We start from the raw sequence: 27550 nt of genomic DNA, 5'->3' as shown, positions 1-27550 counted from the left end.
GGTTGTGCCCGTTCCAATAACCTCAACCGAACCTACGAATGTGACTGAGGGAGAGCAGAGCAGAACTCAGGTTCTACAGCCGAACTTGGTCAACTGTGCTGCCCAAATTGTATGGGAATGACAGACCAAAGACTTATCCGCGGGAAATACCCAAAACGAAAATCTAAAAGAAATCACACCACAAATGATTTGGGATACTTTCCATGGGACAATAATGGCCTGGTCAATAAACTCAGACTTCTGTGGACAGCGGAACATAAACAGGGGCCAAATGATAAAGGGGCGTTTGGATGATATCCAAAGTGTAGCCTTTCCAAAAAAAAATGCAGAGCTCAGTGTGCTACTTCGCTACCAATTTGATATCGTAACAATCGAGAAACCCTGAAATCCTTGGGGTATGACATGGTGGAACTACAAAATCAAGAATCGGCTGAGTCGTTTTTGCTTCTACCACTAAGCCTCAAATCGATGGAGGTCTTACTATTGCAGTAGATTTAAAGTACAACTGTCCCCATTCCGAGGTGGATAAAGTCCCCGGACTTGATGGCCATAAATGTATACCTACCATGTGGCAAGGAAAATGTACTTCTTTTAAATGTATACTGGAATAAAGCAACATTAGCAGACCTACACACCGAGTTGGACCCAATTGCTTCTGTCATGGCTGGGAAAACACTACAATCAACTTGTTCTTCTGGCTGGAGACCTAAATGCAGCATGCATGGACATGTGGGGCTCGAGAGGGCGATCTTACTGCAACATGGCTGGGTCAAGCTGTGAACATTCTGGTCTCTGTTGGGATCAATTCATCACTAGTTGGGATATGCAGGTTTGCACTCCAGAGGAGGCAGAGGGTTTTTTACATGGTCCAGGGTCCCTAATAGATCTTGGATTGACCATTGTTAAGTCTCCTCCTATTTTAGTAGCCTGTGTGAAACCCTGTTAAAGGTGATCCCCTTGGGAGTGATCATTCACTGCTAATTCTTTACACAGGTCTCCGGATGATCACGCTACAGACAGACTACTTACTGCGCTGCCTTCTTTACACCAAATAGGGATGGCATAAAGGTGAAATGGAATGCAAAGGCTTGCAGGACCTTGATGAGGGCTTGGGAACTAATGATGTTGCAGATGGGCCACTTGGGGGGCTTCCTAAATGTAGAACATTACAAATTGACCTTTCAGCTACGCATAAACAAAACCTCACCATTAGGGGAAAAATATACAGGTTAAAGCCCACAAGCACACTTTTGATCCAAGGGTGAGAGGCAAAGGGGAAGGCACTGAAGGCTCTCCTGCGTAACAAGGGGACGGCTGGATGGAATACAGCTAGGAACCAGATTTTGGCTACCTACAAAGGCAACTTGAAGGCGATTAGAAGGCAATCCCATGTTAGAAGGAACCAAGAACTCATTAGAACCTTAATTGATACAGATTCCTCCAAATTATGGTCACTCAAGGGGAGGAGCAAGGTATGATATGTCCCATATTGTCGCATGTATGGGTCACCTACTTGCAGGAGAAATAGCTACGTCATATCCAAACACTAAACCAATCGGGTCCCTACTAGACACATCTGGGATGAAGAAATAGGACAGCACTTGGGCCATTGGAAAGCTAAGGCCTGGAGTGCGCGGGGTCCTCATAACATTCCACCAATACGGATATAGTAATAGGAGTGCTTGGCTTCGACCGTTGAAGGAACTCTTCAACGTCTCTTATAGGTAGGGGCTCCAGAGACATGGAGACAATCTCCGATTATCCCCATTTACAAACAAGGTGACAATGCTGCCCCAAACAACTACAGGCAGACTACAGGCAGATTGCTCTTTTGGATTCAACAAGTAAAATCTTTGCAACTTTGTTGCTGAAGGAATGAAGAGCAAAAAACAGCTGCACTGCACTTGTGGTCTCCCTACTAGGTAGGTTTTCGTTGAAGTATGGGGACATCGTTAAATGCCTTCACCATGTCCCACCTGCTGGCAGCTGTAAAAAAGTGGTAGGATAGGAACAGTCTATATAGGCAAACCCCTTGCATGGAACATTCCTGTGCATCTTGTCCAGCTCCTTACACTGCTCCACACAAACACGACATTGAGGGCAATGCTGAATGGGAAGTGTGCCCCGACAGATTCAATTTCCACCTTTGTGGAATTGCGACAGGGGTGTGTGGTTGCGCCAACATTATTCAATCTTTATTTGGCAGACATGCACAAAATCTGGGAGGCAGGCACAACTAACCCTGCAAAATTGGGTACGGTAAAGCTTGATTGGATCACCTTTGCAGGCATATTATTCAATCTTCTCCAATGGGTCTGCAAAGAAAGCTGAGCCTTTGCTTTAATTATGTGGCAGAGAACCATCTTAAAATCAATGGACAGAAGTCAAAGTAATGGTCTTCATGACAAAAAAGAGCCCTTAAACCTTTAATTGGAGATTTTGGGAAAACCCCTGGATGCGAGTTCAAGCACTGAAATATTTGGGCTACGAGGTATCCAATAAAAGCTCTAAAGAGGGTTAGAAACCTTCCTTAAAAAACAGAAATGTGCACCGCTGTCAATTAAAATGAAGTGCATCTATTTGCAGTTGTGTTGCTTCTCCTCCTCCCCCCCGCTACCCCTCCTCCCCCAAGACCTCTCCTCTCATTCTACTTGCTCAAAGTCGAACCAACATTGCTATATGACCTGACATTTCCCTGACTGATCTGGGCCCCCCATCTTAACTCCATGCACAGCCTGTTCTGGAAAACACTTGGGTTGGCAAACTCACTTCCAAATGCCATTATTAGACATGAGTTTGGCCCGATTTCCCTAGACGTCAGAGCCCTGTGGAGAAAGATGGCTGAGTTTGCCAAGCTTTTGAATCCTCTGCCAGACTTGTACCAGAGTTGGGGGACAAATCAAAACACGGGACTCAGGTTTTACCATTACCAGGTTTAAAAGCGGATGTCGAACATTCTGCAGTTTATTGGCTCCTCTACGGAAGAACTTACAACTATTATGTCCCTAACCAAAAGAAAGCTCTTTAGGTATGACTGGGCGGAAACTACGGACAAATTGGGCTTGTATACACTTTATGATGAATACGCAAAATTTAGCACAAAAAGGGAAGACATTTCTAAATACATCTCTAGCTTTCCATGCCTAATACTACGATATGTATGTTTGCGTTACCGCCTTAACCAGCTCTCAACGCTGGAACACAATTAAATGACATCACACACGGGGCGCTTCTAGTTGTAGATGTTTTGGGAACTGCGGTGACGAGAAAATATTCAAACATCTAGTGATGGTTTGCTCAGCCCTGGATGAGGACAGAACTCGCTTACTGGGCTCTGCTGTATTGACAGAACTCCATTGGATAAGATTAATGTGGCGTACACAGCAAAGCTTGATCATATGTCATTTTCTGCAAACTATTTTGAAGTAGGGGTGTCACGGTATTAGTTTTATGACGGAACGATAACCTTCTTGCAAAATGACGGTATATCATGGTTATCGCGTTATAGCTGGTGGAGTTAACCAATTTTAACAAATATTTTCTAAAAGGTCATAAATTGTCAGATTTATCATCACAAACAAAACCTGGCACCCAGAGTCAGAATTGGGCTTTTCAACATACTTTTCGCTGAAATGCCACCCCTTGCTTCCACCAAACACAAACATGTGTGGAGAGGAGGAGGGGGAGAGCCCTGCTGCGACTGGCAAAGCAAACTGAATAGCTTTTCTTAAGTGGTCATTTAGGCTTTTAGCTCCCCCACTGGCTACTGGTGAAGATGAACATGTTGCCATATTTATAACATGCATGCCCCAGATCAATGGAGGCTGATGGTAGTATAAGCTTGTGCGCATACTCGCACACGCATGCTCTCTTTACGTTATAGCCTTTAGTTTACTTGTGGGCCAAAAGGTGTTCAATAATCAAGGACATGTCACCCTTTGGTATGGCAGCAGGGAATACCCACAGAGATGAGTGAATTTCGCAGTGTGACTTATCATATGTTAATTCAATGATAGAACCAGGGACATCCCCCATTGTCATACGTTTAGCAAACATACATTATAAATATATAAACCCCAAAGCCGCCAACCCAAAGTAAACCCTTTTCCTTCTTGGCACTGTATTTATTCTTCCTATTGCTAACATATTGATTTTGTGTCAGGCACGTGTAGTTTATGGAATGGCATTAAAAACTGCTCCAACTGAAACTACTTGGCAGATGGCACATCCAACAGTGCAAGACCAAGACTGCGCAGCACTTGCTTACTGCAGCTTTCCAAATTAGATTGAAAAGCACACTTAACGGTATACCGGTATGAACAATGTGACTGTTATTATTGTTCAATTGAGTGGTTCGCGGTATCTTTAACGGTATACCGTTATACCGTTACATCCCTATTTTGAAGAAAATGGAAAGTTTAAATAATTATTTGCTTTGATGCTTGACAAAATGTTTTCTTTTACATATATATGTTTACACGTTTATGTATGATATCAATGCAAGTGTAATCTATATGTGAAAAGTTTTTACTTTTGTATTAACTATACCACAATAAAAATAAAAAAATTTGGTTGCCACTTAAAACTCCCAGGACTGCGAGTGACTGAATTGGTCATCTACACTGGGGAGGAGACTGATTGGACTTACAAGCTAAGGTTCAAACTGAACATCAAGTTTTGAATGAGTTCTTTGTTACCTTTACTTGGTGTGGGTGAAATCTGTATACCATATTAAACCTCTGTTCAGATCTATAATTTTGCCCTTGGCTTCCTATGATCCCAGTCAGTGCTTTGTCTGTCCCACCAGAGCAGAGGGCTTTAGAGACCTTCCTATATTGTACCTGTAAGGTATCCAAGTTTGACAAAACACTCATTGGTAAACGTGGCTGAGCGCAGCAAGGCTTCATCTCTTAGGAGGAGTAGACACCTGAATAGGAGAGACAGCCCTTACCACGGGGACAAAGTAAAAGATTGGCAGGTGTCCAGAATGGATACCACTCGCACACGGATACACTGTAGTAATTAGAAAGTGGGGACGAAAACAATTCACAACATTAGGAAAGTTGTTGCAGTGCTCCCTCCAAGGACATCAATGCAGCCTCCCAACTTTTTGCTATGATTTGCCCGCTGTCCTGAGTTTTGGAGACCAGTAGAACCTTTTTGTAGAACCTTTTTGCTTAACATTCCTTGCTCACCTCATCTCGTTTGTGGGCAGTGCTCAGTCAAAGGCTAACAGTGCGGTGACTCCATCCCCATTTGCTTGTTTTTTTTCTTATTATGCTAAACACATTGCCTTACAATGAAATGCTGTAGGAGTTGTGTATGCCTTTTCCTTTTAGTAACTCTATGTTACTTTTCTGTGGTGTCAAGATGACTGGTGCAAGTGGATATTTTCTTTTCCTAAATTGTATTTATTCATTTAACACCTACATAATGAAAATACAATAATTCTAATTTACAAAGTTAACACTTATTCAAATACATCATGACAGCTCAATCTTCAAAGGAAAAGGTGGGATGAAAAGAGAAAATACAATTAAAGATAGAATAAGACTAAAACTAAAGAAGACAATTACAAAATTAACAGGATAAAAAAATGTTTTTAAAAAACCTTAGAATGTGACTAAAATGACTAAGCATGAAGGTCATGAAATGCTCCCCGATCATCTCATATTTATGAAGTTGATCTTTGACGTTAAAGGACCCTTTCCCTCTCCTAGACGGGAAAAACAACTCTGCAACCAATCATCAACACAGGGGTAAGTGGTGCTTTTCCAAAATTTAAGAATAGGTCTCTTATTAAGAAGGGCTCTATATGTCCTGAACAGTTTACTGCTAGACAATCCAATATTTGAAGGAAATAAGCCCAACACACCAAGAAGTGGGTCCCTTGGAAGTGAGACCCAGAACCAGGTCTATTCTCTAAAAAACACCATCCGAGAATAATTGGATCCACAACCATAACATATGTAACGTGGTGCCCACCTCTCTTTTACAGTTCCAACAAACATCCTCATTACACAACTTACACAATCTCATCTTCCAAGGAGACCAATATTGGTACTGATTAATTCTTTGTTGTGTATACCTCAGTTCTAAATCAACTTTATATTTATTTGGACCTGTACATATGCGGTTCGATTCAATATCCGACAATAAGCAACCCAAATCTGAATCCCAATTTCCCTGTCACATTGCACTGTTAACTGAGATGTAGAAGCAGTAACTAATTTGTATAAGGTAGATTCACAAAGAGGCATGGTCTTGGATAGGAAATAAATTGCAGGCGGAGCACGCATTGTAGCATTCATTGGTGAAAACAGTACAGCGAAGAGTTCCCGCAGATTGTTAGAACAGATTTCAATTGCTTTCAGCTTATATTTAAAGCGCAAGAACTCAAAGTCGACCGCATTCTGGCAATCATGGACCTGACCAATTCTCCAGATACCTGCTTTTTTCCAACAAAGCCACGATAAAACTGTTACCCTGCTGGGTTTTTCCACAAACTAGAGTCTGCACACAGAAGATATTTCTCATATCTAATCTCATTACATTTACGACATTCTTTCACAACATGTTTTATAAAAGGTGGAGTCGTACCAACGGCAACCTTTTGTCCGCAAACAAAACAGACTCCTTCTCAATTCTAATCCAGCCTGCACAATTAATTTGGTCAGCCATCAACCAATGATGCAATGTACGTAACGTAAATGCAGTGTTTTAACGTTTTATGTCCGGATAACCAAAACCACCTAGATGCACTGGTCTTTTGGAGGACATCCTTTGGGATTCGGGTACTACCTCCTTCCCCCCCATAGACCTGTATTCAAAGACTTATTAATATTCAGTAGTAGATTTAGAAGTGGTAGAGGGAGCATGCTAAATACATAATAGTTTTGGGAGCAAGGACATCTTCACTATGTTAACTTTATCCCATAGGGTCAATTTTAATTTCTCCAATTTACAGCAGAGTCGATCTATTTCTGCAATGTTCAGGTGAATATTATTTACAAGCAGAGACTCAATATCTGTATTGACATGAATACCCAAATACTTGAGCTGAATCAGCCCACACTTCTCGGTCCACATCATAAAACATGAAAGAGAAATTGGAAAAATAGAGTCTGTGACATTTACTTTATAATTGGAGAAGTTACCAAATTCCTGTAATGTCAATAGAAGTTCTGGGTATGAGCGCTCTGGATTTGAGATTAGGACCTTTGATACATAGTCCCCAAACGGAAAACCCATTATACCTGGATGATTTCTGAGCATAATGGCAAGAGGTCCAATTAACAAATCAAACAGCAGTGGAGACAAGGGGCAGCCCTGCAGAGTCCCTTTTAGAATCCGGAAACACTCAGCGACAACCATTAAAGCTACAGCCGCCTTCGCATCATCATATAAGGCTCTAAAAAGTCTATGGAAATGTGGCCCACAATTTACTTTAAACAAGATATAACGTAAAAAAAATAAAAAAAATAAAAATCACCCTGTCAAAAGCCTTTTTCCGCATCTATACTGACGGCCGCATATGCTTCTGCAAATGTCTCCTTAGGCCAATAACATCACGCAATTCCCGTAAATTATCATTACTATTTCTTCCACTTACAAAACTCTTTCAGAAGCAAGCCATTTAATCTTCTAGCAAATATTTTTGCTAAAAGCTTTACAACATTCAAAAGTGAAATAGGCAGATAGTTCACATAACAAGGGGTTTTTACCTGGTTTCGGAATTAACGTTATTAATGCAGTCTGCATTGACTCAGCGACCGCTTCACTATGCAAAATCTCTGCATATAATTGTGCAAGAAAAAGGTGACAGGGTCTGACTAAAAGTTTTAACTATTGGAAATCCATCAAGGCCAGGACATTTACCATTCGCCAATGTATTTATTGAAATTTCAATTTCCTCTACTGGTATTGGTGCATCAAGATCTAATCTTTCTTGCTCATTCAGACTTGGCATATCTAATGAACTCAGAAATAGTTTCATCACTCTTGTATAAGGAGGCATAATATTGTCTAAATTCTTCACAAATGTCCTCTCTCTCCTTATTATTCCTCCCTTATCCACAACAACAAGCACCTGTCTGTTATTCTCCTTCTGCTGTATACGGCTTTCCAACAAGGTTCCCAGAAAGCTTCCCGGGAATAGAATAGATGTGTCTCTGCCTTATGATGAAGCTCACAATCCAGGGCTTGTTTTGCATGGGACAAAGCCAACATATTCTACTTACTTGGGCAACCACGATAGCGTACCTCACTTGCTTTATACTCTTCCTCTAGTTTGACCATAACCTTTTCCCATTGATGCTTCCTGTATGAAGCAAAAATGTTACCACACTATGTTGCCATCAATGCATCCCAAATTACTGATATGGAGTCAACTGAAATCAAATTGTCCTTCATAAGCAGTGATATTTCAGTTTCTATATGCTTGACAAATTCTAAATCAGAGAGCAGCTGTATATTCAAACGCCATAGTTTCCTAGACCTCAAACCGCCTTCAGACTCATACAATGCCAACACAATAGGAGCATGATCTGAAATTACAGCATCACCAATTGCAGCATTACAAACGTCCCAACATAAATCTCTACTGACCAGGAAAAAGTCAATATGTGAAGACGTACCATGCACCATAGAAAAGTATATTTTCTGCCTTCCTCATTAAGATCCTGCCAAATGTCATGTAAATCCCACTCATCTATTCATTTTAAAAGTCCTTTTCTCGCTTTAGCTTCAACGCAAGAATTACCCGGACTAGTCGTATCCATTTTCATATCAATTGTAGTATTGAAGTCTCCCCCAACCTTCTGTACAACTCAGTTGGTCCCACACTCCCTCCAGTATTTCACAGAAAGCAGCAAAGGCTCACATTAGGCGCATAAATATTTAAAATGGTCATGTACCTATTCTCAACATGTAATTTGAGTGCAATATATCTCGCCTCAGGATCCACAAATACACAATCAGTCCTATATCTCAAGTCTTTCCTAAAAATAATAGATACACCTCGAAAATTACTTGCAAAATAACTCAAAAAACTCTAACATACAAACTGTTCAAAATATATCCTACTTGATCTCCTCTCAAATGCATCTCCTGCAGAAATACTATATACAGCTTTCGCTTACTCAGCAGAAATATTTCCCTCTTAATTGGGTTATTCACACCGTTAACATTCCAGCTCATGAAAGTTAAGCATGCTGGCATTCTCTCCCTCCCTCCCTCCCTCCCTCTCAGCCTCTCCCCCCAACAACCAAACCCAGACGAATTTATCGGAACGGTACTAAATAACTAAATCTAGAACTTTTTATGCAACTAGAAACAAACAAAAGCTGTGTAAAATTGTACAGTACATATGCAGTTAATTTAATGCACATTTAGAAGGTTCTGAGCCAATATCTGTTCATATTAACTCATAAACAAGTTCATCTATCTCTACACCCACACAATACATACATACATACAAATTCGCATATCCACACAATTATATATCTTCACGTCTATACCTCATCAAGCGCAACAGTGCAACAGGCACATCCAAGTAAATATAGTTTCCATTTATTAAGAACCATTCTAAAAAGAACAGATACCCAGCAAATAAATTAATGGAGCTCTGGAAATACACATCAATATAAATCCCCCCTTCACACAACGTCTCTCATAACAGGCAGGCGGTGTCACATGAAAAATAAATCCTACCCCTTTCACGGATCATAAAGCTATCTTGCAAGGCCGCTAGCAATGCAAAATTAAAACACCCACTCCTGGAAAAGCATAGTTGAAACACAGTAGCCATGGGAACCCTCCATTTTTGCTAAAGCCCTCAATTACATAAGATATTATCAAGCCATCCCAAAGCAACATTTCCACTCCAGCGGCATTGTAGCGCAGATCAAGGCCCAACACTGTGCAATAATAATTGCCTCCCGCCCCCCATCATCCATACATCCACGGGGACATTGTCTCTGAAGATCCACTATCAGTTTGAACACCTGAGCAACAATGCTAACATGTGTTAGAAGTACCACATAATGGAAAATGCTGTTGTATTTGGCCACACGTGAGCCCAGGGCCTTACATCAGCCCATAGTTTCCGTGTGAATCATGTCATTATATCCTTGGGGTTGAGTAACGAAGGTTTGGCCTCTTTTGTCCTGACTCTCTGTTAAATGCCCTGAATCCTTTCTACTGTTTTTCGTTTTAACTATATGCACTTTTGTATTTAATGCATGCTGCCATTTAGAATTGTCATGCCACATGTTTCGCCCTATCCTTTGATTATATTGTCCCTTGGCCTTCTTCCAGCCTTCTCGGGTCAGGAAATACCATACCCTGGCAAAACCTTTAGTTTCATGGGCAAAGTGGCAGTGTCAGCATCTAGTCAGATGTGGGGGCTGGACGGTCTTGTCTCAAGCCACACTCTGGCAAGGGTTTTGGGTTGCTGGGAAGAAGCGGGACACGAGGCTGTCCATGACTGGTCAGCACTTGCTAGCTTGAATGGTGCAAGTCCTTCGCATTGGTGAGATGGAGATGACCCTGGTGTGAACTTTGAATAAAAAGGAGTAGTCCTGCAGCCATTCTTCATATCATCGTTGGAGCCAAGAGCCTTAGAAAGAGTTGCAGTGGCTGAAGACCTGAGGCAGACCGTGGAATTCATTGAACAGTGATTGCAGCCAAGTCCAGAGAGAAGTGCTAATTCCCTGCATCAATCACCAAAATACCCTTGTTGGAGCCTTCACCCTTGGGCCAGTAGGTACACATGCAGACTGGACCCCTGCCCCAAGTCCCGTCCTCCTGCAGCTGCTGCCCTCCAACACAATCGGAGGCCTTTCTGAAGCAGAGTTTTTGTCGCTGCCTGAGTGTGTTCTGCTACAGTCGGACCGGGGTGATCTTCGCTGGTGCCCATCTCAGTAGCACCGTGGGAGTCTCCGGGTCGTTCCCAGACCTGTGGTGGTGATTGCATTCTGGTACCTGGGTCGTCCAAATGCAGGGTATCGGGAGCAGTCCCCTTGGAGCGCAGAACGGCCACCTTGCCAGACCCAATCCGAACCAAAAAAAAAAAAAAAAAAAATATATATATATATATATATATATATATAAAAAAAAAAACTGCACTTGGAATCCCTGGCCCTTCTCCCTCCTGCATCTGAACCAATGACAGACGTATGTGGTCCCATCAAATCTAGGAACACTGTGGGTGGTTTCTTGGTGAATCAGAGGGAGAGCTTACATAACAGTTTCTAGAAGTGTAAAATCCTCACCCAAACTCTCCCTTGCCTGGTCATAATCAGTGGAGTTCACAAACGATCTCCCTGGAGTGATGGACTGGGACAGTATCCCAATCTACTGAACTTACCTTGGTTTTCTTCATACAGAAGCATTTATTTTATGTACCTGTTGGTTTTGCCAAGACTTAATCTTCACTTCCCCAAAATATCAACTCCTTGCAACATGTGCTTACCTAGGACTGAGACAAAAGTAGTAGGTATACTTACCTTAGCAGGGAACAAGTTCTAAAGTGTTAGGTGCCTCATCCTATAAGGCAAGTTATTGTGTTTCCATTGCATTGTTTTTGTATTCACTTTACTGCATACAGCACAATGTTTCATTGATAAACTATTTCTACTGCTTTAAAAGTAAAGTGTGAATGATCTTTAGAGAAATCACAAAATATGTATTTTCCAAATCTTTATTTACGCAAAGCCAAAAAGGTTTCAGGCATCAACATACATACCATTATCCAATAAAATGACAAAGTATTACACATTTAAATCCATTACAATAGTTATAAACTCAATTTGGTAAAAAAATATATAAAACTATTAAAAAGCTCAGGGTTCTAAATTCATAAACATTGATCATATCTTCCAAAGCTTCAAGGAAATTCAATATTACGTTTTGGATTATTTAAATCACCTGCGGTTCTAATTAGCCAGATAGCATCAGTCCTTACATTGATGTGTAAGAACAATGCTCTTAAGAATTGTCTTCAAGGTCAGTTATAAAGCGGACAGATACAGGTAAAGTGTTGTATATAATCTTCATACATTTCGCACTTTAGGCACTTGCTCCATTGGCCTTTGTGCCAGCAGAATTAAAAATAAAAAAACTCTGTAGAGATAAAATGCCCAATTTAGTCAGTTTTCACAGTTTTGTGGTATGAAATATCCAGCCAATTCTCAAAAGCAATATTACATTTGAATTCTAAATATTGAAAAACTAGTTTATTAACAGACACATTACTCGTCTCTTTAACAAACCATCGTTCAAATACATTCCTCAGGACGGATTTATAATGTGGTCCTAGGCTTACAGGATCGCTCCATAGGAGGGGCGGATTCATTTTAATTTGACATCTTTGTGATAAAAAAGAATCATGGAAGTCCTGTGGCTCGTGGCTGATTTAAAACATCTCACATACCATCTCGATATACCTAGAGTTTGGGGGGCATTCCATAGTTTTAGCCAGTAAAGTAAGTGTTTAATTGTCAATGCCAATTCGATACCATCCCAACCCGGCTCAGGAGCTGCTTCAAAATCCTATTTTCTTTGCGTATTAAATATCTGTCTGCTTCAAACATCTGCTCCAAATGTTGCTGCTTGTATTGCCTGCAATCTGAACACCTACATGGTGTGTGAGATACTGTGACCTGTGTAGTGGTTTTGCAAAGTTTCACTGCTATACCTCCCCTAACTAATGTATTTGTGCCGTTCATACGGTTACCCCATTTTGTTGTGTTGTGGACACACCATACCCAACCACTACTTTTAGTTCTGTATCACCAATGACACAGGTATATTTACGATGTTTGGACATTTTGTATGGGGTAAAAAAACAAGTTTTCAATTTGGAAATCTTGATCTCGAGTTCCTCAATCTTGCATTTAGAGGCAAAGGTGTAGAGTTGATTTTGGATCCCCTTCAGAGATTTTTGAAACCAACACCACATTGTCTGCATGCAGGAGGATACCCCATTTTCTCCCCTCCCGCTATCGGTGCATCTGCTCATATAGCAATGTAATTTGTAACTATTGAAAATAAAAGTAGGACATCACGCAACCTTGTCCGACTCCTCTGGTAATTAAAAGGGCTAATAAGATCACCATCGCCCCCCGCCCCCACTCCCCAACAGACCACTTCAAAATGATTTGTATACAATTTCCTCAATCCTCATATCAGTTGCATTGGAACAAAAGTCAACGCCAGTAACCCCACCTCCACCCCCAGCCTGTCACGACCCTCGCCGAAAACCCCCTCCATCAAACCCATTGGCCAGGTGGAGTCAGGACTCGGGCCTCTAGAGCCTGGCATCCTCTTCAAAAGCCCTCATGGGGAATGTGCTTGGGAACTACTTTATTGTATTGTCAGCCAACATGGAGGCATCCACATAGCTTGGTTCCTAAGAACCAAGCTATGCGGTCTAGTGTTTTGGGTGTGGTAGCCTAGGGACTACTTTACCTGGACTATTTTGTTGGGGCTGTTTAAACCACACCCGAGCAAGACAACACGCTTCGCGTTACTTTGCAGCTTGCTATGTGACGCTCACCGTGTCCAGCTATTCCCTCGGAGAAGCAGAACCTGCAAGGAGACAAAAGGAACATCATTAGCAGCAGCATTTTACCTGCAGTCTTCATCTTTAAACACTCGCAGCTACTGAGAACAGCTTCCTCGAATCTGCACGCCACCCAGACAGAAAAACCTGAAAGAGGAAGATAGAGGCAACATTAAAGAAAGCAGTAGAGGCATTTACAAATTACGAACTGCTCAAAAGGCTTACCTGGCTGGTTGCCTCTCGGCTGGCACCACTCCGGACATTCCGCTGAAGAACAGAGACCTAAAAGGAAGGAAAACACAGGTTAGCAAAGGCAAGACTTCGCAGCGCTGCACATAGCATTTACTTACCGCATCATATCGCTCTTAATGCGCCATCATTTACCAGAGGGGCTCAACCAAGCCAGTTCGCCGCGCTGAAGCTCTGCATACCCAACGGAGAAAAAAAAAAAAGACATTCTAAACAAAGAAAGGCATGCAGGATAGCAACAAAACTAAAGAACAGCAATAAGACCTACCTGAACAATATCAAACGGGCCGGCGTCAGTGAAGTAACTGGACCGCACTCGCCCATGAAAGACAACGCGCCCCTGCAAAGAAGGCAGGACGGAGAGCACGCCTAATTCTACCACAAGGTGAGGAGAGGGCGCCAGAGGGACTGAAATCATACGGGGGTGGAGGGAGGATACTTACCCCAGTCGGTCAGTCTTGAACACAGTCCTCCTGTATTTTCAGGCAAAACCTTCCCCGCAGACCACATCAGGGCAAAGCTGAGAAGCATACCAGCGAGTAACCCGGATGGGTGGTGTCCCTGTGGATACCAGGTGAGCGTAACACCGCCCCCTCCCCCAAATGATGCATGGGTACTGAGACAAACGCTGTTTGGAGATCAAAATAGGTAAGATAGTGCACTCCTCTTTAGATTTACATATTTATAATTCCGGTCTTCACAGGAGATAGTGTACTATTAACCTCAAACCAGTGTTCCAGTCTTGTGGCCAATATTCTCGCATAGAGTTGAGAGACAGGGTCCAGCAAGGATATTGGCTTATAAAATTGGCTAATACACTGCAGTCACCTTTTTTAACAAAAAAAAAAAGGTAATAATTGATCCTTGACTGTTGGTATCTCACAATTTATATTGAGATCATTAAAAAAAAATTAATGTATAGTCCAGAATGATTAGCTGGCTGTCCAAGTACAGGGCCCTATAGTGTGCCATCTATCCATTGAGAGTCGGTATATCGATTTTTGCACTATTTTTGACAACATCCCATGTGTAGCTATCCTCCAGAAATCCCTTGAATTATGCAACGATATGGCCAATTCTAATGCTTCCCAATGTTTCTTAAATAGGATTCCCTTTTTCCTGGCAATTAAATCATTCTACTAAAATTTTGCATTATTTCATTGTGGTTTCTTCCCCCTGGCTTCAACGGGGATGGGGCATGTTGCAGGTGCAGAGTTAAGTTTTGCTGTCGAGTTTAGGCCTGACAAGTAGGGTATTCTCGTCTCTGCTTTCAATCTCAGAGTTCTGGTCTTCAGACAGCCCAATGATAAAGGTCCTCTGCTTCATCATCCCCAAAGGTGGTGTCCCTCAACAATGCAGTTAACAGGTGAAGCGGTACTGGAGATCCAGTATGGGTCTGCAGGTAACCGTGAAGGAAGACAAAACACTTAAGATCCAGAAAAGCCGGTCTACCTGATGAAGAACATCAGCAGAAGTAGAGCCACAGAGACCATGACCCCATGGCAAGGTCATCCAGCAAGTCACACAACCTAGAAGGCTGCACAATGCCCAGCACAGAGACCCTGCTTTGAATGCTGCAGGCCAGCTACAATCCCACTGCTTCCAAAGCTTCAGGGGCCATCCAACAAGCTGCAAGTCAGTGAACCAGCTGTGCCACTGGTTCAAGGGAGAGACACCTTGGATGGGCTCCCCCTGGACGAAAGGACAGAACCTTGACTTGCAGGAGTTGGCAATGGTTGTCACAGCAGCTTCCACCTTTGTGGCTTCAGAGTCTAGTTTCAAATTGTGGATCAAAGAATAACTCCAAAAGAAATAATGCATACTTCAAACTTTCAGCTGTTACCCAATCCTTGATAACCATCTCAAAAGCAGTTATTACATCAACCAATTTGGGGATGTGCACTATAGTGTGTGAACCCTAAACCAGTCTTCACCAGTACCAAGCACCCGGCTACCTTTACAGTGCCCTGGGAAAGAAGTAGCATGGCCATTTCCTACCCTTAACAGAAAGAAGGTGGCAAACAAAGACAGTCTAAAAAGACAGTGCTCAAGCAGGGAAGGGCATTTTAGCCAAGGTAGTGGCATGAAAGCAGCACGTTTGATATAAAGGTGCACAGTACTTCAGTAAAATATTAAAACAAGATACACTGCCATACTGGCTGTCAGTAGCTCTAGAAAACGATGGATTAGTACATTTTACAGAAAAAGAAATCAGGGATGGGGTGGGGGCAGCACCCCTGCCCCTGCACTAGTCTGCTTAAATGTGCTAGGTATGCTACATAAAGTTAAAAATGTGGGCTGGAGTCCTCTGTACTAGCAGCCTTAGGAACTAACTGCAAGGGGTCCAAAAATCCGAATCAAATAAAACGTGGGGTTGAAAGGCACCCCCAAAACATAAAATGGATACCATGTTTCAAACAGCGCTCAACCTAAGGGTTAAAGAAATCCAGTGAGAATTCTGATGATTAATAAGAAATTACACCCAATAGATGATTTTAAGCTTTCAAGTCCTCCGATGTATTTTTAGTTCCTTGAGCCAGCACGTTTTACAAGCCATAGCTCTTCTTCAGGGCTCCAAATTAGTAAGTCAATCATTTCCATTGATACGAGTCCAATAAATAAATAAGCATTGTAAAAAGTGACTTACTGCAAACTTCTTTTATGGCAAGCAATAGGATGATTATATAATCTCCATGAATCCTTAATGCCTACAAGCATAAGTGTGATTCTGTGCTTTTCTTCAACGCTTGAAAATCTCAGCTTCTCCTGCGATCTGCAGGAGCCAGAACCTCATGGGGTGTGTGCCAGCACTAGCCTCCTTAACGGTGCTAGGAATGCTACCAGAAAGTTAGAAATGGGGGCCAGGGTCCTCTGTGCTAGCAGCCTTAGGGACCAACTAGAAGGTGTACAAAAATCGGAATTAAATAAAAAGTGGGGTAGAAAAGGTACCCCACTTGCCAAAATAAGAGAAGAGAAAAATAAGTGGCAGCCTATATGCTGGTGGTCTCACAGGAGAGAGGTTGAAAAGCAATAAGAATAAAAAATAAAAAACAGAAGGGACATTCCTACCCTATTTTGTGACACCAAGTAACATTATGCCAACTTTGCAGGTAATTTCATGTTTCTGATGGGCTCCAAATCAGGACTGATTTCCTTTAGGATTACCTAAATCACTGGCAGCCCTTTAGCTGCCCTCTCCCAGCAGGTTTTAGAAAATAAAGAATTCCAATTCTGCCCATGGTGTTCTAAGCTAGGCCCTTAAACAGCCACCAAGGCTGGAGCAGTGATGGACATGGCATTAAAGACTCTGAAATGCCAGTCCACTGGCGTTACCAGCGCTCGCTTTGACATCTGTGCAGAGCCTGCTAACGCAGGTTCGAATCCCGGCAGGGCCAAACTCAGCCTTTCATCCTTCCGAGGTCAATAAATGAGCATCACACACCGTGGGTAATAATAAGCAGCGCTCAGATACCTGAGGGTTTGTAGCGCTATATAAATGCCAAATTATTATTATTATTATAATAAGGCAAATCTGTTCATTGTGCTGGCCCTTCCACCTGCACTAGCACAAATGAGTCATGCCACCAGCACTGCAAATTGTAGCTCCAGCATAATGACCGAATATGGCCAGTCTTATTGCTGGTGCAATGAAATGTTCTCCATAGCCATTGGAAAAAACACCAGTGCCAATGAGGGCACTGTGCCAGATCCAAAACAAAAGACTTTAGTTATTACATGTTGCCCAACAAACGTGCATGTTTGTCAGAAAAATGTAACGAAATGAACCTTCAGTTTTCCTGTTCATGTTAAACACTGTGTTCAATACATTTTAATGAAAACTGCAATTAAAGGAATTATAATCATAATCCAACAAATGCAGTTTATGAATATATGAAGTAGTGGTCACAGAATGTGCCATGATTTGCTACAGAGTACTCTATGCCGCAATGACACAGAGGATGTTTCCATTGTAGGATGCCCCTGGCCTTGGTTTAGTTTCACCTTCGACGTTGCAGGTTGATAGGTTGGTCCTTGGGCCGGTGTACGTGCACTGCATAGTATTTATTTAGCCCGCATGATAGCAGTCCTTTACAAGTTGTTAAAGCAGTGCAAGGTGTCTGGCAGTCTGACGCACAGCTATGCATCTCAAGCACAAAGGTACTCTCCCTCCAAGGCATCTGCTTATGATCAGCAGCAGTCTACTCGGACAATTAAAGAGGTACTTTTTGTCCTGGTGATGCAGGACTAGAGAACACTTGTCTGTTACAGGGTGTAGAGGATAACATAGGCCTAACGTTTGCTTCGGTTGTAGGCAGTTTCATGGGCTTTATTTTCGGAATGTGGCATCACAGGGTGGCTGCTCTTCGAAGAGACGGAATGGAAATTACAGTCAGGTGGTTGATCCATTCCATGTTCTTTGAACAAGGTCTAAGAGTAAAAGACCGAAGTCTGTGTGAATTTTCTCAACCCTGACAATAAGAAGGCTGTTAAAGAATTCTTGAGTGGCAAACGCGCGTTTGGGGCGGCAAGGCAGGGTGGCATTGTGTGAATGAGGTGGAGCAGGAATTTTGAAGGATTAGCTTGAGCCATTTCCTGCTTTGTCGGTCTGGGTGTTTCGGACAGTTTCATTTTATTGCAAATTTCGCTTTATGTGCTGCAATATTACTTCAAATTGGTGCAACAATTGTGCCTTTGATGACAGAACCATGCATATTGGCACACTTTTAGACCACTCCCTAGTTAACATTTTTGGCTACAAGGCCATTACAGATTTTTCCTGCAACAAAGTTGGCAGCACTTAAAAAAAAAAAAATAGAGACTAGGTGTCATTAAGGGATCTTAATTTGTGTAGATATTCATTGCCATTTACCTGTGGTCATGTGATGCCTATTGTCCACTTTAGAAGTGTAAATGAAGCCTAATAGTAAATATATTTTCACAATTTATAGCAGAAAATATAAATTCATTGATTTTGTCAAGGGAAGAAAATCAAAATCATTAACAGTTGATTGAAGTTAATGTAATGTAATTAGGGTCTTATATTACTGATTTGTATATTATTGTTCATTATTGAAGGAATATTGATACTACTCCTGAAACAGACCCCCTCCCCCCTCCACCCTTATTTCAGTGAGTACAAAGAGCACCACAAGTATACAGAGCAGTACAATGTAGGGCAGACTTACTTGCAGCCACATCGTAAGAGTTCTCTGCAAGCTTGTGTAGCCTCTGGTCGGGTTGTCAAGGATATTTTCCATGCTTCTTCCACCCCTAATCACTTGTCGATGGAAGCTGTGGTGTTGAGACTATCGTTTGAGCCCAGCAGTAACCAGGCTGGTAGACAGCTCTTTTTGTATGTTGAATGATCGCATCTTGCGGGAGGAAGATTGTCAATTACACTACCTTTCTGAGTAAATGCACTACCTTTCTGGGTAAATAGGTGTTTTCTTGCTTCATTAATAGGTTTGTCGCTGCTAGTACGGTCATATAATAGAACTACAAATCTCGCCAATAGCTTCAGCATTTCTTCAACTGCCTGCTGACTTGGCCTGCCAGCCAATCCACAAAAAGCTGAGGTCACATCTCTGTATGCATACCAGGTGTACCATATAGTCCCCTTGCCTCTTCCTCCAAAAAAGGACCCCATGTCACACCCAGTTATTGGATGAAACATCAGTTAGGCAGTACAAATATCATGACCCAAAGCTCTAGCCAACTCCTAAGCAGCAAAGAACCAGAAGTTGTTCCCAAACTCCAAATGTGACCCACAGTTCCTTAATGTTCCTTAATATTCAGACTTTGTGCAGATGGGAAACTACAATGGTGTCCACAATGCACATTTCAGCTGTATTATATCCTTGCTGCACAGCATCACATAACTGGAGTAGGACGCATGTGTCGTCTTCTTTGTGCGAACCTGGAGCAAGTCCCAAGATATCTTGATAATTTATAGAAAGAACATTGGTACCAATTGTGGTAATTACCTGCCTGTTCGTGTCAATAGCTGTTGAGGATTTAGCCAAGAAAGAAAAATTCAGTCTTTGTTTCATCAACCCAGAGAAAATCGTGGCAATCTTTAGGAAGTGCATTTCTTGGTTCAACAAGTTTCTGAACACATTTTCCCCTTTTACTGCGTGTGTCAGTCTTCAAGCTGTCAGGCCCGTACACATCCCTGATGATATCTAACCTTGTAACAGATTGAAGCTGAGATGTGATGTAGGGTATGAACACAGTACTGGCATAATCTTCAAATGTTTTCGCAAATCCTGGTCGTGGCATGTTGACAATTGCAGTACCATCAAAGGCGGTAATTTGGACTGTTGGTTTGGAAGTAGTGTTTTTTCCGGGTGCAAGGTCTTCCAGGCAAAACAATCAGACTTTGTTCCGGTTCTTAGACTCGCTAACTTCGACAGTGCTGGCTTCGTTTTCAGGTCTTAAGAAATCACTCAGATCTCCATTACTCATCTTTGTCCAATTTAGAGTCTAGAAAATAGTGAGCAGTCATTCCTCAGCAATGTCAGATGTAACCGTTTACTTGACTTTTCATTTTCACAAGCTGGAGGACAGCTGAAGAGATGGAGGTTATTCCACTTAATAGGATCTGCAAAAAGTTTAGTTTAATAATCCTGTCGCTGTCATAACTCATACTGGTCAACTCATACTGGTCAACTTAATTTTTTCAATATTTAGCAATGTGTCTGAAACTGCTGGATGTACTATATTTTTGAAGTACCCTGAGTTCACAGCTGGTTTCACTAAATGTGTTCCCCATATCTTGTATTGCACAAATGAGACTTGATATCTTTTGCAAAAGCCATCTATGTGTGCTCGTTGGCGCTCCCCTCCCCCCCCCCAAGACCACCAGCTCTTCATCGAAGTGGCCCATCTCAGGACCACAGACCATCCAACAATCTGTCAGGCCTGCACCCCCTCCATCACCTCTGACTGATGTTCATGGGCCTGACCAATGGCATTAGCAGAGAATGCACGGTTTGACTTTATTTATTTTTGTACAAACTTTTCTGTCATGAATTCTGCGTAGGTGTCAGGGTGATGCTTTTTAAGTGAACCCATAACACGCAAGTGGAGAGGCATCCATTGTGCATATCGAGTATTGTCCAAGGAAAAGTACCAGGAACAGTCTTGGATTATATATATATATATATATATATATATACATACACACACACATATATATATGGAAATCCTCTCGTATTAGTCTTACAAATGTCACCAAAAGAAGTTCTAGTTTTAGAATGATGTACCAGAATCTAAATTGCGTACATACATCACTTCTTTCCCTACACCAGTTTACAAGAAACTTAATTTGCTATCCTCCATGTCTTGCTATAAACATTGTGGGCCTGCTGCAGTAGTAAATAAGAGACTACTGGCTGTGATTTGATGAGCCCTAGGTGTACGAGTCACATGGGAACCTTTTATAAACAAATCTGCTTTTCCAGCTATGGCAAGATCAGCCTGAACAATTGCTTCAGTCCAACCACTTTCATCCAAGAGATTTCTAGGAACCTTGAAAACTGCCATCTCAATATGCAGCCCAATAAATATTACAATGAATTGATTTTCACCATGAGTTGTTAGATAGTTCCACTGGATGCATGGAGTGGCTAGTCAAACAATGATTGCAATCTGTCCGGGATTAAGAAAGCTGCAGTCATCACAATATCCATTGAATGGTGAATCATGGCCAATGACCTAGGATGGTCTGGAAATGGAGAAAGCAGAGATGAAAGTGTTAATTCAAAATCTTGTAGAGTATCTTCAAGTTGACTTGTTTGGTGCGCTGCCCAGGTGATTATTCCATCCCCTTGTAGGTTGTCACTAGCTAGAACCTGTGTTACATGCTTCAGCCAGGTGTATTCTTTCACCATAGCTTGCGGCGTAACTTAGTAGTCAACTAAGTTCTTTTCTACTGTTGGCAGAGGACTATCCGTTCTCAAAGGAGAAACAGTAGTACTCAGGAAGATGTTCAGTCACTTTCTCGGAACACAGTCTGATCAGTCCCCGTAAAATCATCATATGGATGCTAATATTGCTATTGCTGTACCATGGAAAACATCATGAGCTGTGGGAGAGTTTGGATTGTGGTCTGTTCTGTCGACTGCACTAGTCGTAAAGACCCCTCCATTTAACTGAAGAGGAATTGCATTTTCTGTGTCTTAGTGATGATATACTTCATTTCAAAGTTCTGATGAGATGTGCAGCACACAGTCGTAGGATATGCTTAACTCTAGCTCGTGCAGGGTTTCAACAAGATCACGGTTGCAAGTTCTTGTATGGATTAAAATACCCAAGTAGAGAAGCAAAGGAGTTTCCAGTTCTCATTGTGCCTGAAGGCTCATTCAGACTCATACTCACGTCTCACCAGACTATTGCACATTAGTAACTGCGCAACAGTGAGGATTGGTTGCGGCATTGCTGAAGAACTTGACAGTGCTTTGATGTTGGAGTCGTTTGCAACCATAGCAACCAGTGCCAACAGAGATGCCGACAGTCTTCCTGACACTTGTTTCCAAATGATCTGTAGAAGTGATTATTCGTTTTAGAGAGCTCTCTTCTCACTAGATTTGCTGCTTTAGCAAGATGAACAGCATCACTATCTGCATTGTATTTGCATGTTTTGCTCAGTGCAGATCCGATATCGTTAAATATAAGCAACACATGACGGCCTTCATTATGTCCTATGTGAGGAAAGTAAGCAAATATCCTGTTTCAGTTTCGAAAGAGCACTGGCACTGGCTTCAGTCTTGAAAGATCACTGGCAAGTTGTTTCATCCTCATGCTGTACAGATTGCATAGGTCAACTAGTTTAAATGTGGGTGCAATTTAATTGTCCGTTCAAGCATCTACAATGTATGAAGTTCTCCAAATGCAATACCATGGTTAATTTGATCCATCTCAGTTTCTGGTGTTTTTTTTGTCTCTAGCACTGCACTAATACAAGGCAATGAATATGGTAAATGGCATCTTGTGCAATAAGATAGCCTGCACTCAGTTCAACCAGGGGTTTGTCTTCTAGTTTAAGGGCCCAGTGACGGAAACGAGTCTCAAGGCTGAATGTAGATGCTGTACACAATGACCCTCAAGCTGGGGAAGGCATATCACAAAAATGCACTGGTTTTGTATTCACTGAACTTTTTCTTGAACACTTTAATGGGTGATTTTTGTAGAACTATCAGCATAATCCGGTGGTGACCTCTTCCTTTGCTCTTTGCAGTTATGTTTTATTGAACTGCAATCCACAGGATTCGTAAAAGCAAGCTTAACGTCGTACCAAGGTTGGCACGATACCTCCACCTTCATCAAGTCACGCCAGATAAATTGTTTCTGGTAAACACCCATCACCACTAACCCTATAAATGCTGAGCTCTCTGCAACTAGGACAGTTAAACACCATAAGAAGATCGGACGTTGTCTTATAACCAGCCCCATTTGTATCACGTTTAGTTTCTGCTGCATTGCAAAGAACCTCCAAATTGTCTTCTTCGCAGATGAAATACTTGTTCCACTCGGTCTGTGATTTGTCTAGAAGTATCAGGCTTGAGCGGACTAATCAGCTTATGTACTGTCTCCATATTTGTTATCTTCTTTTTCTTCTTAATTGTCATTCAAACTACTTCTGAACAAAAAAATGTAATGCACTACTGTTTTTTTGCACCCTTGTTTTGTGTATGCATTTTTATGAACGATAGGATGTTTTGCACACATGTATAACAAATTCACAAAAAAAAAAACACATTTAATATGGCAAATATACAAAAGAGCAGATTAACCATTTTCAGAGCCCTGCCATTTTGAATGACCTCCATTATTGTTGTGGGGGAATCTGGAATGGCCTCAGCCACAATAAAACCTTTCCATATGTAATAGTATATATGTGCCCCAAGTTTCATGCTGCCATCATCAATAGCACAATTCTTCCAATTTGCTCCCAAGATGCAGCGAGTGCTGGGGCTAAAAGAAAATGTAATAAATAAAAGCTTAGCTTGAAGAGCCCTTAGGACCTGGTGGGTGGCTGGGGTGCAATAGAGACACAGGACTTCCTGCCATTGCCTGCAAATTATGACATTACATACACAATAGCAGAAGATTACCCTTTTTTAAAGCATATATATGCATCCCAAGGGCACTGACAGGGCCAACTTTAATTTGTATGTTTTTCAGTGCAGTTGTCTTTCATTCAAGGCAGATTCATCTTTTTCATACAGCTCAATTTGGAGCTGTGTCCTGGGTGGGACCTGCCAGAAGTGAGTTAAATTGTCCAACCAGAATCCTAACAAAGTAAGTAGTCTTGGAATGTTGCCCACCATCCTACACTGTACCACAGTATGTTGCCAATTAATGTGCAACATAATGCCTCCCATCACCGTACTTCAGAAAAATGCCAATCATTGTGCCATTAAATACTGCCCATTATTATGCAACTGAACCCTTCCAATAACTGAAAATGAACATGCTCATCGTGGCACAAAATATGGCCAATCATTGTGCAACACAATGCTCCCAATCACTGTGCCACAATCATCATTGTACCACAGAGCATTGACCATTATGGCACAGAACATCGATGGTAGTTGAATAATAGAAAAGTACTCATCACAGTGATACAAATGCCTCCTCACTCAACCAAAGAAAGCAGCCACTGTTAAACAGTGCCCTATTTCACCTAAATGCCAGTCTGTTTCACATCTCTAAATCACACTGTATTGCCTTCATTGCGATAGACTGTTGCCTATAATTGAACCAAACTACTGGCCAATTCTTTTCCAAAGAAGGTTGCCCTGCTGTACCAATGGAAAATAAGCCATTACAATCCTTTCAGCCCAAGGAAAATGTCCCACAATCTGCCCCAAGTTTGCCAAATTGGTCTTCTGCTTGGCATGAATAATTGCACCAAAGACAATTGTCAATTTGTACCACTCAATAGGATCCAGTTTGAGAGGGTGTGGAGGTGGCAAGGCCACGCAGGAAAAGGACTGAGCATAGAGAAGTAGTAAAGCGGTTGAGGGTGGGCAAAGTAGTCCCGGGGCATGCCAGAGAAAGAAATTGAACCAAGTAAGGCAACTGTGGCACTGTGAGGTAGGGACAAGGAGTGGGTAAAAGTATGAGTACGGGGGCACGAAATGACAAACGGGAGGCAGTAGGAACCCTGGGAGATCGAGAATGAGACTCATGTTCTTCCTCTCAAAGGCAAAGCAATCTGGTAGAAGGAGGGGGGCATATGAAGTGTTAAATGAATGAGCAAGAGCACAAGAGGAAGTCCGGAGACATGAGAGCGAGAGTAAATAAGCACCAGGGGCGTTGCTAGGGGGGGCTGAGGGGGCTATAGCCCAGGATCTTTTGGCTGTAGCCCTGGATAGAAGTTCAGGAGCTACAGCCAAAAGACTAGCTAGCCCAGAGTCCCGACAGCCTGGACATTTGCATAGCCCCGGATCTTTTACAGACCTAGCAACTGGCCTGATAAGCACCATTGCAAAGATGGAGCAAAAGTGTGATAAGTAAAGCATGAGGAGGGTTAAGGGCCCAGTGACACAAGTGACAGGGTGAAAAAGCAAGGTACTCCTACCAGGGATGAGGTAAACTAGTAACTAGCAAAATGTTTGCAAGATGGTGGATGCGTAACAAGCAAAAAGCCCAGTGGAGCACATGAGACAGTAAATGTGCAACAACTAAAGAGCATAGAGAAGAGAGAGCAGAGTCCTAGGGCACGAGAAGATGAGGCATGTTCGAGATGGAGTAAATGGGTGGGGTACAACCAACATGAACCACATGAAATGGAACTTTCAGGTTTGTCAGTGACGTCTGGTTGAGGAGGGTTTGAGCTGGGTCAATGATAAGAGGGTGACAGGTGGTAGTCCAGTTTAGATTGAAGAAAACGATCAAGTCTAAACGAAAGGGAAGAGAAAAAGGGGATAAGCCGGCATCTTCTCAATAGGAGAAAAAGACTGAATTTAGCATCTTGGTTAGGATGGGCAAGAGTGTTCGACTGCAGGCTGGCTGCAATAATTCAATACAGGTAACAGAGATAAGCAGTTAAGTCACAGCTGATGCAGAGGGAGCTCAAACCCCAAGTCCCTCTACATGTCATTGGAGATCATCAATAGTAGTTTAGCGTTGCAGGTTATGCTTGCCTCCAACTAGGTCTATGTGCAGTGAAGAAATAAAAGTTAAGCATTGAAGACGTGCAACACTTTGGTTTGGCTTCTGGGTGGCAATTGCTTGTAGAAAACTGAGCAAGTACACCTGGGCATTTTTTTACTGTGCTGCATGATAACCATCGAGACATGCTCCACTCCCTTTTATTTTTTTGACCCACCTCCTGCCGCTTGATCTCCTTGGCGGATAGCTCTTCGCTGACGTGATCGAAAGTCTCGCACCAGAGCTTGCTATTCCTGCGCTTGGAGTTTCCGGAAGAGTTCCTGGACCGTGGGCGTGGTGCGAAATTAAACAAGCGGCTGTCTGTCTTAAAGCTTATGGATCGCTGGAAAAATTAAGATTACATACCGTGTTAAGAGTCTTTACCCTATTGTGTACCTCCCAATCTACTAACATTCCCTTCAAGTAGACCATCGCCTGGTCTGCCATCTCCCATCCTTGAGTTTCATGCGTTTTCCTTCACTGCCTACATGCCTTCCTAAATAATCCCACTCACGCTCCACCCCAAGTTACAAATAATTAAATGGAATCACATTTCCCGTCAGTGACTATGTACATATACCTCAATGTCCAAACAATTTAATTTGGCTGTCTGGCAAGACACACCTACCTGAATCGACTGACTTAGGCGCTTGAGCGGTGTTACTTTAGCTGGTGAGTCACTGCTGGCAGAGGCCTTCACTTTAGAAACTGGCTTCACACGCTTGTTGCAGGGCTCCTGTGTGAAAAGAGAAATGGAACAATATGAGAATGAGACCGTGAACAAACCATATCCCAAAACAGACTGGTATAGTCCTGGCTCTGCATGCCCTTTATGGCTCAGACTGGCAAAAACACATACCACCTTGATGTGTTCACAGCAGAGTATGCTCCAAACAGAAATTCTGGGCCACAATAGAAGTTCTGCAGTGTGGTACAAAAGGGGCAGTAATTTGGTTGCTGACACTTTTTTGGCAAAATTACCACCACTCACTGCACAACTGAATTACATGATTTTGGTAGGATTTACCCCCAGAAAAATGCTGGATGAAATTCTAACTAAGCAACACACTTCTTTCAAACGTGTAGCAATCGAGTGTAGTCCTGACCCACAAGTCAAGTTGACCTCACTGTACACAGACCTCTTGGTAATAATACACTATGTTTGATATTCTCAGGGAACTTTGAAATGGACAGACCCTTACCTGATCACTGGAGAAATACCTTTACCTACGAATATTGAAATATGTATTTGTATATATGGCAACCCCTTAGACTAATTACCAAATATTTTAAATATATATTTTACTGGGTTCCCAGAGACTATTATACAAGCTATACCAGAAGGTTAAAAGACAGTTGATGCCAAATGAAAATAAAAAATAAAAAACACCAGAATAAAAAAAAAGGTACATCATTCTGAAGAGAGGGTAGAAAGCTAGACCGAACAAAATGCAAAATAGTAGTACTTCAACACAACAAAGGGTACATACACACAAAAGTGATTAAGATAACCTATTTGCATTGAAGTGTTTGGAGTGATTCCCAAAACACATTTCTTTACTTTGCTCTTCATTAGAA

The 27550-nt window shown here is 42.0% G+C and overlaps 1 protein-coding gene across 2 annotated transcripts in view; it reads right to left on the bottom strand.

Moving 5' to 3' along the window:
* LOC138569526 (rho guanine nucleotide exchange factor 3-like) overlaps positions 1 to 27550 on the bottom strand; it is a 388611-nt gene that overhangs the window by 62193 nt on the left and 298868 nt on the right. For both annotated transcript variants that reach the window (XM_069647576.1, XM_069647577.1), the window contains 2 exons: positions 26601 to 26708; positions 26151 to 26315 (listed from right to left, as the gene is read on the bottom strand). In XM_069647576.1, the coding sequence (XP_069503677.1) occupies positions 26151 to 26315; positions 26601 to 26708 (273 nt within the window). The remainder of the gene's footprint in view (positions 1 to 26150; positions 26316 to 26600; positions 26709 to 27550) is intronic.

This window comes from Ambystoma mexicanum, chromosome 2q (genome assembly GCF_040938575.1).
Source record: "Ambystoma mexicanum isolate Mex_15411 chromosome 2q, UKY_AmexF1_1, whole genome shotgun sequence".
NCBI lineage: Eukaryota > Metazoa > Chordata > Amphibia > Caudata > Ambystomatidae > Ambystoma > Ambystoma mexicanum.
Note: the sequence above shows the minus strand (reverse complement) of the source record. Positions and strands in the feature narration are given on the sequence as shown.